Consider the following 16,778-nt stretch of genomic DNA (forward strand, 5'->3'; position numbering starts at 1 on the left):
GCCTTACATACAGAAGAAAATTGCTTTAGCTTAGAATCACCTTTCTACGCAATGTCATCTGAGTACATATATGTATGCAAGGAGACACCTCTCTATGAAACACTAATAGCAATGCCAAGTGTAACACATTTTGCTTCTGGCTTACATATTAACTCTTATAAGGCACACAGGCTCTAAAATATACCACAGAGCATTCCTTAATCTGAGGCATATAAGCAGTTCACTGGGGTTAGCAGCAAATGAATTTACACTCCAATCCAACACAGTCTGCTCATTTATATTGCTTCCTCCAACAGCACCGCTGGATTCTCTTCCTCCACAGACCCTCTGCTATCTGGTCCTTACCCGGGGGACCATCTTATTGATACAGGCCCACACCTGGCATGCACTTTTCCTTCCAACAAGTACGGTACCTTCCAAGTTCCTCCCCGATCTCATAGTGATCATCCAGGTTCTCTTGCCTGAAGACAGTCATGATAGCTGCCACTCCTCAGAAAGGAAAACAACACTCTCGGCCGCCGCCGCCTTTCAACTCATCACATCCCTGGTCAAATCCTCCAGCATTTTGCGGCTGCAATCCCTGAAGAAACAGAGGTGGGGACGGGGAAGGGGGAAAGACAGTTGTTTAGTTAAAACGCCTGCGTTTGCAAGAGGGGTGTGGTTATCCGCACACTGCAACATGCACCCAACCCGCACCGGTGAACGCCAAATGTCCACAGCAGCGGCGGCGGAGGCGACCCCGGTTTCAGGATCGCCGTGCAGATCAGCCCGCGCGCGGCCTTGGGCTGCTCAACTTTGCTCTCCAGGAACCTCCGGAACTGCGCTGCCGACGGCAAATGGAAGGCGCCGTTTCTTCCCCGGCCTCCCGTCCATACATAGGAGAGGGGCTCCCCCTCGCCTTCCCCCTTCCTCCAAAGCTGCAAAATGGGAAACGCGCCGGCCTGGGGGAGGGAAAGGGGGGAGGGGAGAACCGAGGCTCGTTTCCCGGATCGAGCCCCTCCGCGGGCGAAGAGAGCAAAGCGCAGCGCCCAAGCGCGCCTCACCTTTCGCTGGCCGAGGAAGCCGGAGCAGCGGCGCGAGCAGCCACCATTTCCACCTCAGGAAGGCGCCTCCGAGCCGCCCGGGCGCCACATTCCTCAGCGACTCCCCCTCCGTTACCCGGTCAACTAGGACGTGCTACCGGGAGGAGCCTCCGCCGCCGCCGCCGCTGCTACTACTACACGGTTTAAAAGGCGCCTGCCTCAGAGGAGACCGCGTCCATCTCGGGAGGCAGCCAGCGCCGGCCTGCCCAGGTTGCTTGCCGGGGCGCGCGGGGACCCTTCCTCCTTTCCCCTCCTGGGCGCTCGCACGAGGCCTCCTCTCCCCCACACGCAGCGGCCAGCAGCTCGGCTGAACTAACCGAGGGGAGGGAGCGGCGGAGGAAGGGAGGGAGAAAGGGAAGGAAGCCCTCCGCCTCGCCGCGCTCCGCTGTGGCGGCGGCTGCAGCTGCAGGGGGAGGAGCGCGCGCCCAGGACTTCTCCTTTGGCGCAGCGACCCTCTTCCCGGGTTGGGGCAGCCCGAGAGAGAGAACCCGCCCCCTCCTCTTTCTCCTCTTCCTCCTCCTCTCCAAACATGCAGCGCTCTCTTTCTCTCGCGCCGGCGACTCACCGGCCGCACTAGCCGCAGGCGGCGACAATCGGCCCCCGCCGACGTCCCTCGCTCCCGGGAGAGCCCAGCAAGGCAGGAGAAGAAGGACTCCGGCCAGCGGCCAATGGGAAGGCAGCTGCACGCGGCGCTCCCCCCCCTCCTTCTCCTCTCCTGACCTGCGCTCGGCAGCGGCGAAGGGGCGGGGAGCCCGGCGCGCGGACGCAGGCGCGCAACACGGCCGTACAGGTGTCAAGAGCTGCCGGTGCGCGCGCGCGCGGGGGGGGGGGCGCGCTTGTGCCGCTTCGCCTCCGTTTGCCCAGCGGGGAGGAGGAGGCGCTTAGGCCCGCTGCCGCACCTGCGGTGCCCTTTGGAGTGGCTTCGACGGCCAGGCAGCTGGGCGCAAATGGCTCCGCTTGGGATTAATCGACGGCGAGAGGGCAAAGTGCTGAAGCAACAACCTGAGATATGCCAATGACACAACTTTGATGGCAGAAAGTGAGGAGGAATTAAAGAACCTTTTAATGAGGGTGACAGAGGAGAGCGCAAAATATGGTCTGAAGCTCAACATCAAAAAAATGAAGATCATGGCCACTGGTCCCATCACCTCCTGGCAAATAGAAGGGGAAGAAATGGAGGCAGAGAGAGATTTTACATTCTTGGGCTCCATGATCACTGCAGATGGTGACAGCAGCCACGAAATTAAAAGACGCCTGCTCCTTGGGAGAAAAGCAATGACAAACCTAGACAGCATCTTAAAAAGCAGAGACATCACCTTGCCAACAAAGGTCTTTATAGTTAAAGCTATGGTTTTCCCAGTAGTGATGTATGGAAGTGAGAGCTGGAGCATAAATAAGGCTGACTGCCGAGGAATTGATGCTTTTGAATTATGGCACTGGAGGAGACTCTTGAGAGTCCCATGGACTGCAAGAAGATCAAACCTGTCCATTCTGAAGGAAATCAGCCCTGAGTGCTCACTGGAAGGACAGATCATGAAGTTGAGGCTCCAATACTTTGGCCACCTCATGAGAAGAGAAGACTCCCTGGAAAAGACCCTGATGTTGGGAAAGATGGAGGGCACAAGGAGAAGGGGACGACAGAGGACGAGATGGTTGGACAGTGTTCTCAAAGCTACCAGCATGAGTTTGACCAAATTGCGGGAGGCAGTGGAAGACAGGAGTGCCTGGCGTGCTCTGGTCCATGGGGTCACGAAGAGTCGGAGAAGACTAAATGACTAAACAACAACATTGTGACTTCAGGCATGCAGGAGCTGGAGCCTGTGGTTGAGAAGAGGCTCCAAATCGCAGCTCTCTCCTCAGCTTGCCCTTTCAAGTTATGCTCTCTGGCCTAATAAGCAAGATAAGCTTATTAGATAAGATAAAGGACCGTATTAAAATGGATTGTCTTGTAGCTGCAGCAGGTTAAGAAACATGAAACTTACTGGAACATAAGAGGTGAACAATAGCAAAACTGGAACAACTCACATAGTTTCATTGTTCACTTTCACAAAAGTCTGTTGGGGGGGGGGGCAGAAAGTATTGTAATGTGTGGGGTAGATGAGCCTTTCAAAAAGTGTGACTGACTCCAGAAGGCCTAAAATGATTTAAAATTGGCTGAGATAATGTGTGTTGGGGAAGATGGCAGAAGGTGCTAGTTTAAGTCTACTACTGTGCAAGGGACTGCTATTTATAGACTTTAAGATTTACAGCAACACCTACAAAACCAAATTAAAATACTGTAAATTTCCCCATCCTTCTGTCAGTTTATCTGTAATCACAACAAGTGAGTCCAAATATGTCTTGCAGTGCTTCTGAAAGATGCTCTACCCTCAGCTTTGAAGGGTATCTGAAGAGAAAGAGTTGCATAACCAAGGGATGACTCTTATCTACATACCTTGCTAAATTTGCCTTCAAAGGGATACTGATAGGACTCTACCACTGGCTGATTTCAGATAACTAGCACCATTGCCCAGCATAGGGAAAGAAGTGATTGGTTAAGTTTTGTTGTTAGTCTGAAGCCTTTTAGCTGTGTATTGGTCAAAACCAGCGGCTTACATTCTTTTTAGAAGCAGACACTGGAACAATGTTGCCAGTGATCGATTGCCATTAGGAGGAGATGAGCTGATTTGCTCAGCACCAAAGACGAAACTCACATTAAAAGGACATTACTGTTCAAAATATGTAAGTTTGAATGAATTTCCAAAGGGATATTTGTGTGAATCTAATGCAGAAAAAGGAACAACATAAGTTGAGCCTTCTGAATCATGCCAGAGGCAAATCATACCCAGTATTATGTCCTCACAGTTGCCAACTTGATGTCTGTGAGAAGCCCACAAGCAGAAATTGAACGCACCAGCAGTTTCCCCACCTATAATTCCTAGTAGCTGGTATACTGAGGTTATACTTACTCGTGAGAAAGGTTTTGGGAGTAAACCGCAAGGAAAAATCCCTACTTGCTGCCTAGTGGGGTGTCTTCAGGAGAAGAAAAGGTTAAGGAGCAAATCCTACACAAATCCAAAGTGAAGTCCCTAAGACGGTTGAATAGCATCTTGTATGCCTCCTTCCGACAGCTCCTGCAGCCAAGCTGGTGCCAGAAGTATTGCTCTGCTTACCTTGAACTGCATCAATGAGGCCGAGTGGAGGATCTTGTTGTCTGGGCTGCCCTGGACCTCCACACACAGACTGTGCCCAGGTTTCCGCCCTGGAGAGGTCACTTCAGTGCTACTAATGCAGCAAAAACAATCAATGCAAGAGGCAGCAGTTATGAGTTACCTATCTCTGCAGCCACAGCAGGCGCTGTGATTTCCCAGCAGTTTGCCTTCAACCCCAGAGGCACACTCCATTGTATCTTGAGAAAGATGGATACCAACAAAACTGCCTCCAACAGTGGAACATCTTTCATGGGCTAGTGACCATTGATACCCTTGCCCTTCATGAATTTATCTAATCCCCCTTTAAAGCCATCTAAGTTGGTTGGAATCACTACCTTTTGTAGGAGCAAATTCCAATCTAACTATGCTCAATTTGAAGAAGAAAGAGCCTTGTATTACTCTGAAGGCTAATGCATTGGTAACAAGGTTTTTAAGGTTAAGATCAAAACTATATCCACATTGAGTTTTCAGTTAATGTGAATTGTGATCAATTTGAGTAAAACAAATCCTGTATCCTGCTCCTATTACATATTGACAGTACTGAAATTTAAATTGCCAAAACATAACCAAGAGAACTGCCTAGAATTAGATATAGCTTGCTTCACCAGCTGGCTTATATAATATGATGAAACTCTTGGGATGACTCAGGATTGAAGAAAGGAAACCAAATGGAGGCAGTTTGGAAAACAAAATACATTCCTAATTATACAGAAATGTTGCAGTATTTATTAAATTTCACACTTTATTACCAAGATGAAAAATGTGGTGTTTTTTTTACTCATTAGTAAGTAAAAAGTAAGCATTAGATGATGATTCTACAGTGCTACTAAATGTTTTTCACCCATTCAATCCAGTTCTGTCTTGCCCATCTCTTTTCATGATTGAGATTGTTGTGATTCCACGATTCTACTAAATATTTTTGTACCCATTTAATCCAGTATTATCTTACCTATTTCTTTTCATGCTTGAGACAAGTTTTCAGGTCATACGCAACCCCAAAGGAGCATAAAACCTACTGCAGATGAGCAGCTTTTAATTTTTGTGTGAACTCTTTTATCTCATCAAAAATGCTGATCATCAAAGGTCAAGGGAAGTACAACAATCACATAAGGCATGTCTTCATACACAAGGAACCCCAGTTGTCTAATGGCTGGTGTGTAGGTGCACATATTTTGTCCCTCCAGGACTCAATTTATCTGAACTGATAAGTTGGGTAGGGAAATTCTGGGTGTTGGATACAGCATGATTAAGAACTGTCAACATGTAGTCTTTCTCATCCCAAGAAATATGGGATCCATGGCTCCCAACTTCCTCCACATAAACTTGATAAACTTGATATGAAGTCGTGAATAATAAAGATGGGGGAGGAGAGAAATAATTTGATGTAGCTGAATGAGGTGAACAGGTTGGATTTCTCCTTGTGCAAATACCCAGTGTACATTTTGTCTGGCATTGATTATGTTTTTAATGTATTTTTCTCTAAGGACAAGTTTAACATTCTGCTAAGATGCTAGACGGGGACGTGTGTGGCGCTGTGGGTAAAAGCCTCAGCGCCTAGGGCTTGCCGATCGAAAGGTCGGCGGTTCGAATCCCCGCGGCGGGGTGCGCTCCCATTGCTCCGTCCCAGCGCCTGCCAACCTAGCAGTTCGAAAGCACCCTCGGGTGCAAGTAGATAAATAGGGACCGCTTACTGGCGGGAAGGTAAACGGCGTTTCCGTGTGCTGCGCTGGCTCGCCAGATGCAGCTTTGTCACGCTGGCCACATGACCCGGAAGTGTCTCCAGACAGCACTGGCCCTCGGCCTCTTAAGTGAGATGGGCGCACAACCCTAGAGTCTGTCAAGACTGGCCCGTACGGGCAGGGGTACCTTTACCTTTAAGATGCTAGACAGCATCTTAAAAAGTAGAGACATCACCTGGCCAACAAAGGTCTGTACAGTTAAAGCTATGGTTTTCCCAGTAGTGATGTATGGAAGTGAAAGCTGGACCATAAGGAAAGCTGATCACCAAAGAATAGATGCTTTTGAATTATGGTGCTGGAGGAGACTCTTGAGAGTCCCATGGACTGCAAGAAGATCAAACCTATCCATTCTTAAGGAAATCAGCCCTGAGTGCTCACTGGAAGGACATATCCTGAAGCTGAGGCTCCAATACTTTGGCCACCTCATGAGAAGAGAAGACTCCCTGGAAAAGACCCTGATGTTGGGAAAGGTGGAGGGCACAAGGAGAAGGGGACGACAGAGGACGAGATGGTTGGATAGTGTTCTCGAAGCTACCAGCATGAATTTGACCAAATTGCGGGAGGCAGTGGAAGACAGGAGTGCTTGGCGTGCTCTGGTCCATGGGGTCATGAAGAGTCGGACACGACTAAATGACTAAACAACAACAACAACAAGTTTAGCAACTTCCCAGGGAGCTAGCAGATTCTATGATCAAATAGATAGAGGTGATCTTACGGCTGGTGTTTGAAGCATTCTTGCTTATGGTACTGGATGTCCTCTGACATTCATGCCAAGGTCATCTGACTTAGGACCTTGCTGCAGATATGTGGGATTGTTACATGTCACATGTCTGTCTACATTCCAACACAGATTGCTGGAGTCCCATGAGTGGAACATCCTCTCTGTATTGCTTTTGTTTTCTCTCTCTCTGAGAAGAACGACCATGTTTTTCTTTATCCTGATTTATGTATAATAAATGCGTAGTATAGTCCGACAAGGACTTCATGGCTTTCATAACTTCCAATGAGTTGTCCTAGGTTATACTGGGAATATTAAAAAGTTTAAAAGTTCAAGCTTTAGATTTACTTTTCAGTATTAGGCAGACGCCATTAATCTAGAATTATTAGTGACATTGATATGAGGACGTTGTTACAGATAAGACAGCTACCTAATCAAGGTTGCCTACCTATGCAAGGATGGTGAACTAATTGGGTTGGTCTGTTACAGGGACCCTAATGTAACTCTAATATATTCTATAATTATCATGGTGGGGTTACTAATGGAGAATGTAAAGAGGTTCTGTGGATACCCTAATCAAACGGTGAACATAGTTCCTTAAATTTAGCAAAGAGAAATGCTGTTGCAACCCACACCCGCCTCCCACTAACGTGAATACCATTCTGTATCTGCTAACATAGGCCACCACGTTCTTCAATAGCTGGAAATTTCCAAATCTTTTTCAGATGTACCTCCAGGCAGAGTGCATTATAAGAGTGTAATCTGGAGGTTGCCAGAGCATGAATGACAGCCACCCGTCTCTGTATTCAGGAAGACAGTGTAGCATTGCGTACAGCTGCATTCTGATGGCACAGAAGCTGCGAATGATGAAGTATTATTGCAAAATCTGTGTGTCTTGCCCGGAGCATTATCTGGATTTAAGACCATCTGGGAACTGTAAAGTTAGCCACTTAAGAGCAGAAGAGCAGGGTTACAAGAGCAACAACCAACTGCAGCCATTCAAAACCCAGACAGTTAATCTGCTAGGCTATCACTGGAGAACAACTCTGTTGAATTTTGTAGAGGGTAATCTTAATTGCCTGAAATTTGCTAGTTGTTCATCAGGGCAAAGAGAGACAAGTTATTAGAATTATCTGGCCATATTTATTTTAGCAATAAAATATATTCTGTTGTTGTGCCATCATTTGTCAGGGTCAATTAAAAATTTACTGTATTGAATTGAAATGTAGAAAAACTATATTTTCTCCCTAGCAATAAATAGTTGATCTTGTTTGAGGCAAATAATGGCTAAAGCAGTAAATTGGAAGTCAACAAGTAATGTATTTAAATTGGTATCTTCTATTTGAAGGGTCTCTCTCTCTCTCTTTGTATTGTGCAATGGCAACCCATGATTATTCCAACTCTAGGGCTGGGTGCTGATAGCACCTACACTGAATATCACAAGCATTAATGATACTGTTCACATAGTAAGAGACATAAATACATCTAATGGTTCAGACCATGCTTGTTTCACTTCCTTAAGTGTTCCTGGACATATTTAAGCGAGAAAGTTTTAAGTGGTCTTAAATGCTGCATTACTACTGGGTACAAATATAGATTAGTTTAATATCAACTGCATGATTATGTGCAATGTGTTTAATCTGTGCTACAGCTCCAAATAATGCAGAAATTATCTACATAATGCAGAGCAGTTGGCTGTAATCACAGTTGCTGTCCTGGGATCTCCTTGGTACCAGAGGCTGTGTCAGTGACGGCTTATTCCATTCCACAATATTGTTCTTCCTCTCCAGTTTCACTGCGTCACAAGAATAATACTGTATGAGGATATCCTTTGGTAACCTGCTATATCCTGCTGGCTTGTTAAATGCTGTAATAAACAAGCAGGAAGGAAAACAGGCTTATCAGGCTTGATTCTAGAAAAGCTAAGTACTCCAGATTATCAGGTATGGCAACAACCCAAAAGGCTGGGCAATTATAGCAAATTATTTTTCACACAGAAATAAGCATTAATTATCATTCATTGTATTTCTTAAGCAGTAGTTTTCTAGTATCCAGACGTACTCATTTCCCATCCTCAAATAACTTCCTTCTAGATCTAATGTGTGCATTAAATGTCCTTCTTCAGCTGCCTTAGCATAGCTTTGACATACAATGTGATATAAACCAAAACCTCTCTCTATGGATTTATTATCTTTCTTAAACTCTCATGACATTCTATCACACTCTAGTATGAGACCCTGAGAAGGGCTATCAAAATATTGGGGTTCAATCTGGATATAACTGGAAGGGGGAGGTGTAAGATCTGGGATTACCAGAACAGGGACCAGGTTTAATTGTTCTGCAACAGTATGATCTTGAAGTTTCCAAAGCAAGGATCACATTGGCTAGCCTATGTCTCTGAGACAGTGCCTTTAATAGTTATATGTACGATGCAAAGGATGCAATAGTTATATGTACGATGCCAAGCACCGTGCATAAATAAACAAAGCACCACTTTTTAAAGGAGAACATAATCAAATACCCTGCAATCAGTAGCCTAAGCCAGTGTTTCCCAACCGGTGTTCCGCGGCACACTAGTGTGCCGCGAGACGTTGCCTGGTGTGCCGTGGGAGGGAGGCGGGCGAGTCGGGCGGCGAGAGGCGGGGCGGCGGCGGCGAGGATCCGCGTCGAGCCGGGGGCGGCTCCGCGGTGGTGGTGCCGAGGTTTCTCTCTCCATTCTCCCCCCCCCCCCACACAGGAAATAACACAGGATCAGCTGACAGGACCCGGCCAATGGGGCGGCGGCGGGGCAGCGCGCGCAAAAGGGAGGAGCGCGAGACAGCGGACGAGGAGGAGGCCGGCATGTCCGGGCAGCAGCAGCAACAACAGCAGCAGCAACTCCCGGCGACGGCTCCTCAAGCCCCGGGCAACCCTACTCCCTCACCGGCCTCGGCCGCCCTCCTGCTCCACCCGCCGCCGCCTCCCCCGCCGCCGCCGGCCACCTCGGCCCCGCCGCCGCCCCCTCCTCCGCCCGCTATCGCCGCCACCACCACAACAGCCGCCGCCGCTTCAGCTGGGCCCATGCCTGCCGGGAGCGGCGGCGGCAGCAGCAGCAGCAGCAGCGCCCCGGCGCCCTTCCCTCCCGGCGTGACGCTGCGCGCTGACGTCACGGGGCTGTAATGGTGGTGTGCCTCGAGATTTTTTTCATCAAACAAGTGTGCCTTTGCCCAAAAAAGGTTGGGAAACACTGGCCTAAGCCACCGGCATATTTCACAGAGGGGCACTGCAAAAAGGAAGAAAAGCAAAGTCCTTCTTGGCTATAAGAACACCAACTAATGGAAAATGCTAATTTTCACAGTACAGCTCACAAAGGAGGGCAACTGTTGTTACAAAGGACATGGCAGCCATGTGTGGAGTTCTCACTTCCCTCCCTCTGGTAAGTTTCTCAATTTATCTTCTGTCCTGACATCAGGATGCACAATTCCCCCCACCCAACCCTGAACCAATGGCAGCCAGTGATGTGAAGCAGGAATGGGTAAATGCACAGGATGAGTTCCATTGCTTGTTACAAGGACTCATGATAGGCTCGCTGCTTTTAACCATGCGCAGGTCTGCTATCCCTGGGTAAACAGACAATATTCTTCCCCTCTTGCTAAAAATGCAAAGGGCCAATATTACCCCACTTGCTGATAATTAAGGAGGCTTAACCTTCTAAAAGTAAAAGCCAAAGAGGATAAAATTGTGTTGCTTTGTTGGCTAACAACCAAATCACAAAAGCAGCTGTAGTGCAAAGCCAAAATTTATGTGACTGTTTGCCTGTTATTTGTATGTAAAGATGACTGTGTAAATTGAGCATAAGTGATACTTGAAGAGGGTTGTAAATCATTTGCCTAGTTGAGATAATGGGACCTTTATTTCCGTGGACCATGCCAGGGAATATAAAGGCTTTCAGCCAGACTGGATTCCCTGTAATTAATAAAAGGCATTGTAATGAATCAAACACAATTCTAGAACAGTTGGGAATTGAAGGTGGCAACAAAACATTATCATAGCTTGCTCATTTGGGGATACATATCTGTATGTCCTTGAATGGTTTATACACTTAGGCACTGGGGAGAGAAATCCTATGCATATTTTGCAGGAAGTAACGGCCACTGAATTCTGTGTGATGTTCTTCAGGGTAAATTTAATGGAGGCTCACCCTGTATATTACCTTCCTATAGAGTTCAGTATTACAAGGTTTCTGTGCTTTTTGCTAAGGAATAGCATTGCTGTTTGTCAACTTTGTTCGGTAAAATAAATCTTTCTTATTTGTTCATCTTCTGCCTGAGTCTCCAAGTAGCTAAGTTTACCTTCGCACAAAACTAAAAGATAATCCATGGCAGTATTATAGAGGGGGGGTCCACTGCAAAACATTACAAAAACAATGCCACAATAACATAGCAAGACAATGACATAACAACAATTTCATAATAACATAGCAAAAGCAATAATGTAGTAACAATTTCATAATAACATAACAAAACAAAAATAAAACATGCAAAAATCCACATTTCAATACTAAATATAACCAGGTTACTTAAACAACATGCAGCATCTAATAGCAAAAATTAAAAAGGGAGCTTCACAGTTTCACCTTAGTCCTAGAAACACCCCTCCCATGATGTTGCTCATCCATGGACATCCATTTAATGTGCAGCAGGTGAAGAAGAGCCATCTGAAATGTGACACGGGGCAAGAGCTTAGGCAATCCTCCTTGCTCCAAGGACAGGACCTATTTACAAGCCCATTTTATCTGAGTAAACATCAGTTCAGCAACCTTAGATTTATTAATTTTCTCCGTTCATTTAATTTGAAGCGAAAACACCGAAACCTTGCACATGTAATTCTGCATGAATATAACAGTTCCTTTTCTGTTTTGATACCAGACAGCCACAAAATGTTTTGGAATACACTGTCTTGGTTCTATTGCCTTTTCTGCATTATCTAGTGAGGCAGGCCATTTAGCATTTGTTGCCATGGATGCTGAACAGCATAATGAACTGTTTGGAAGCTTTTTTTTTTTTTTTTTTAAAGGCTGCAATCCTGCCCACATAGACTATGTTTAAATTCCATCAGCTTCACACTGTGCTTCCAAAGCTGCTTTACATAACTCCAAACTATACATGAAGGTGGCAGATAAACCCCTGGATTTTCATGTGTAAAGTGGGAGTGTATTTTGAAAGGCTAAAGAATCACAGGGGGGAGGGATGTTAATCCATCTTCAGACCAATAGTCTGATTCCTGATTCCTGAAATCTATTCCTCTGTCCCCCCGCCCCCAAATTGGTGTGTTTTGCAGGTGTAATCTGGAACATGTGGACATAATAGTACAGTTGTGGTGGGTTTGTATCAGACCATCCACCCATCATTCTGCTTTGTTAGTTCTGTGAAACTTCCTGAAACCACATCATTGCATTCTTGCACTATAGCACAAAAGAAGCGAGATACAAAACTAAGGGACGCGGGTGGCACTGTGGGTAAAAGCCTCAGCGCCTAGGGCTTGCCGATCGAAAGGTCGGCGGTTCGAATCCCCGCGGCGGGGTGCGCTCCCGTTGTTCGGTCCCAGCGCCTGCCAACCTAGCAGTTCGAAAGCAACCCCGGGTGCAAGTAGATAAATAGGGACCGCTTACTAGCGGGAAGGTAAACGGCGTTTCCGTGTGCGGCTCTGGCTCGCCAGATGCAGCTTGTCACGCTGGCCACGTGACCCGGAAGTGTCTCCGGCCAGCGCTGGCCCCCGGCCTCTTGAGTGAGATGGGCGCACAACCCTAGAGTCTGTCAAGACTGGCCCATACGGGCAGGGGTACCTTTACAAAACTCACAGCCAGAACACTTGTGTTATAAAAGGTTATATGATTTCAGCAGGAGGTTACAGGACAGGCAGCAATGGGTATGGCTGCACCAAACCTTTTGCAGACGCAAAGCAGAAAACCTCCATCTCTGCCATAGTGTCATTCCTGGTCCCAACACACGCAGTTGCCATTTTAAAGCAATTTAACCCACTTCTAGGTATCATCACGATACCTCAGACTCCGGCTGAACTTGTCTTCTTTGCGATGAGTCCCAAAGTGTGTTCATCAGAAAACAGGACACTGACATTCTTTGCCGTTTTTAAACACATGTCAGATAATGGACGGTGGAAGAGCACTGTTGGTGAACAAGGAAAACTGGTGCCACTTGGAAACACACAAATAACTATGAAAAATAACTTTTCCTGACATTTGGTCTTTCATAAGTGATGCAGAGTTAACTTGATGGACCAGAGGATCTGGTCCCGAGAATGTTATTAGCAAGGGTAAAAATACCAAGCTAAAATTATACATTTTTTCAGTCTTTTCTTTTTGCAGGCAGCTGCATTTAGATCAGAAGTCTCAGGACCAGGAGAATAAGCCACTTGGTCTGTAATGACACCAAGAGTACAGGTCCAGGTTATAGGTAGACTAGTGTCCAATGAACCATATATAATGTTCTTCCTTTCATTTAAACAGCAAACCCTACGAACATCTCATTCTGCATGTCGAGGGTCCCCCAAGCCACCCCTAAATAATTCACAATTCATACATAATTTTTGTTTAAGGTTTTTGGCATAATTTTGGCCACAACTTTATTAAAATACATAAATGTGAGTGGTTGCTTAGGTTCCGACTATCTGTCCCCCGCCCAAAGACAGAACTGGCTTCAGGATTCCAGCGAAAGCCAGTAAGGGAAAACAATATTGGGGAGAGCATGGAGCCGAGCACCAGACCCTCACCTCTTCTCGCATGCTGCCAGGGGCTTGCGTGGCCCAAGCCCCATTCAGGGGTACGGCCGAAAGAATGGCAAGCCCCTGGATTCCTTTAATGGAATTCCCTTGCAGCAGCAGCATTGGAGGGGCAGGCACCGCCAATCCTTACCCCTCCACCAACCAATTTTTTAACCAATGCCTAACCGCAATCTTACAAGTTGTGACCATTTGCTACGCAGTAGGCAAAAACCAAATGGCACCAGCCAATCAGCCAAATGGACAAAATTCCTACCGGGCCCCTGCCTCAAAAGCAGGCGACCCCATGACAGGCATAGCAAGGTCAACGCCCTAGATTAGGGTGGGTGGGCGGGTGATCCGATGCATGCAGCAAAAGAGCCCAGTCAGTGCTGCATGACTTGATTTTATAACCTTTGGTCCGTCCCTCTGAATGGCAACACCAAAATTTGCCCAGTAACCCAACCACCTAATCACTGCGAATGGTCATCCACACTAACCCATCCAGCAACAGAGGGGTGGCCTGTTCAGACCCCACCGCAACACGTGCTCTCTATGAAGGAGAACACACTTTACCAGAAGGTTAGACAATTTAATGGCGGACAAGGCTACCAATGGCTCCTGGCTACAATGGCTGGGCTCTACCTCCCCTCTCAGAGGCACAATGCCTCTGAATACCAGCTGGGCAAAGTGTTGTTGTGTTCCTGTGATGCTTGCAGGCTTCCTGTAGGCATCTGGTTGGCCACTGTGAGAACAGGATGCTGGCCTAGATGGGCCACTGGCCTGATCTATCAGACTCTTCTTATGTTCTTATGTTTGAAATGGATTGCAGCCATCATTTATCCATTATATCACAATGTGTTATGTTGAAGCATATTATTTATATTTTCTATATATGGGACTAAGGGTTCATAGTGCTTCCAGGCGTGCTTTCATACACCCGTGTCTATCCCAAGGTCAGCTTCTGAGTATCTATCATTCTGTTGTTCTCGGCAGTGGCTCGCCCGAGAGATCGTGATTCAGCTAGTTCAATAAGGATATGTGTATCATTATTCAGTCAAGAAGATCTGAGGCACAAGAAGTACCTTGCTCAAAATTAATGTATCCATTACATCTAGAGAAAGGAAGGAACAGCCTTGCAGACTTTCTAAAAACGCTGCAGTGGCTTCCTAATTTAAAAAACTTCAAGATAGACTCATTCAAAGTCTATCACATACTTGTAGGTTTATTTACATTCATCTTGTTTTATGTAAATTACCTTATCTTACCTTTATAAGCAGAAAGTGTTGCCTCTGTGTTTCTGGCAAAAAAGCTCATAGACAGCTCAAGCGATTAGAACCCGCAACGTGTCATTTAAAAGCCTACTGAATAGGCATGCTCTGGCACTGCTTAATTTATCATCAAATTGCCTGTGAATCTCAGAATTCAGACTCAACAAATTGTAATTAGAATCAAAGATTTCTACATCACTATAATCCAGCTGCCTGGATTTCAGCTCGCAAAGACCATATGTGAAAACAGATAGCCTGATACAAGCCCAGAGATTTTTGTTGTTTTAACCTTTTCCCTGCCACATCCTTACATGTTCTGTGGTCAAGCCTTTGTTTGACTGGGGTCAGGGTGGCAGTGTTGCATTTGGCCCAGATCTATTTTACTTGCCCTTCCCCACTCATCTGCTGCTGCAGCTTTTAATAGTGAATGCAGGGAAGGCAGTGAGAGATTTTACTTTCTTGGGCTCCACGATCACTGCAGATGGTGACAGCAGTCACGAAATTAAAAGACGCCTGCTTCTTGGGAGAAGGGCAATGACAGGCCTAGACAGCATCTTGAGAAGTAGAGACGTCACCTTGCCAACAAAGGTCCGTATAGTTAAAGCCATGGTTTTCCCAGTAGTGATGTATGGAAGTGAGAGCTGGACCATAAAGAAGGCCGATCGCCGAAGAATTGATGCTTTTGAATTCTGGTGCTGGAGAAGACTCTTGAGAGTCCCATGGACTGCAAGAAGATCAAACCTGTCCATTCTTAAGGAAATTAGCCCTGAGTGCTCACTGGAAGGACAGATTGTGAAGCTGAGGCTCCAGTACTTTGGCCACCTCATGAGAAGAGAAGACTCCCTGGAGAAGACACTGATGCTGGGAAAGATGGAGGGCACAAGGAGAAGGGGACGACAGAGGACGACATCGTTGGACAGTGTTCTCGAAGCTACCAGCATGAGTTTGACCAAACTGCGGGAGGCAGTGGAAGACAGGAGTGCCTGGCGTGCTCTGGTCCATGGGGTCACGAAGAGTCGGACACGACTAAATGACTAAACAAAAGGGAAATTGTTAGGACATAGTTTATTGCAATGCATACATAAGCCCCATGGAGGATTTAGCAGTGGTGGCTGGTGTCTATTGCAGGCTGCCATATGTCCCGGACATTACTGGGATTTCAAAGGCGGAAGTGACGTTTGGGGTGGATTTCCGGAAGGCGGCAGTTTGTTCTGGAACTTCAGCATGCAACAAAATTGGCGTTTTTTGTAATTTTGGAGTCTGTCTGAAAAAGGCTTTTGAGGTGTCCTGGGTTTTTTAAAATGCTGTATGGCAATCCTTGGGACTGGTTGGGTGGAAAATGTGGAGCCCAACTGTAGGGAGAGCGAGAGCCAATAAGAGGCAGAGCCAACTAATTCTAGTTTTGTCTCCATCCTTCTCCCTGCTGAATTCTACATAGGCAGTGCCACCCCCAGGAGGCAGGTCAGGACTGGCTGAGGCCAGAATGAGATTTGTGGGCCATGCCCCATTATCTCCAATAGAGCAGCTTCCACTAGTATTTAGCAAGGGAATTCTGTAATTCCTAAGTAAATAACTGGGTCATACAGTTATTAACTGGGTTCCTATGTGCATCTCATAGTAGTCAAGAGTCAGGACAGATTAGCTCAAACATAAAATCAGCACCTGACTGGAATTAAATGTAGCTAAAAAGAAGAAGACATGATCACTTGAGGGTTACATTTTAAAAAGAAAAATAGCATTGTGAGTGTACATTTTGTCCTGTTCCAGTAGCAGAATGTGTAAGGCGGATTTATTTTCAAATTGTGGAGATCTGGAAATAACATGTCTGAAACCAAAATGTATGATAACTGCTTTTGCAGCACCCAGCTACCCCCACTAGCAAGCCAAATAAACTGCCCTGTGCAGCTGTTAGCTAAATGCTTCTTGCATGGTCTTAAATTAGCACATGAATGCATTATTTTCTGTGAGTATTTACCCAGATCCCTTGGTATTTCCTAAAGTAAACACTCATGTATATGAAA

The 16,778-nt window shown here is 46.4% G+C and overlaps 1 protein-coding gene across 2 annotated transcripts in view; it reads right to left on the reverse strand.

Annotated features, from left to right (window-relative positions):
• The window catches only part of DAPK1 (death associated protein kinase 1), an 84,034-nt gene extending 82,220 nt beyond the window's left edge, over positions 1 to 1,814 (reverse strand). The window contains exons 1-2 of one of the 2 annotated variants that reach the window (XM_028749564.2): positions 1,648 to 1,814; positions 414 to 580 (exon numbers count right to left, since the gene is read on the reverse strand). In XM_028749564.2, the coding sequence (XP_028605397.2) occupies positions 414 to 475 (62 nt within the window). In that variant the 5' untranslated portion in view covers positions 476 to 580; positions 1,648 to 1,814. Of the gene's footprint in view, positions 1 to 413; positions 581 to 1,043; positions 1,581 to 1,647 lie in introns of those variants that run through there. The other variant, XM_028749563.2, reaches the window with a different exon arrangement.
• Between the last annotated feature and the right edge of the window lie 14,964 nt (positions 1,815 to 16,778).

The sequence above is a fragment of the Podarcis muralis genome, chromosome 11 (assembly GCF_964188315.1).
Source record: "Podarcis muralis chromosome 11, rPodMur119.hap1.1, whole genome shotgun sequence".
Taxonomy (NCBI): Eukaryota; Metazoa; Chordata; class Lepidosauria; order Squamata; family Lacertidae; genus Podarcis; species Podarcis muralis.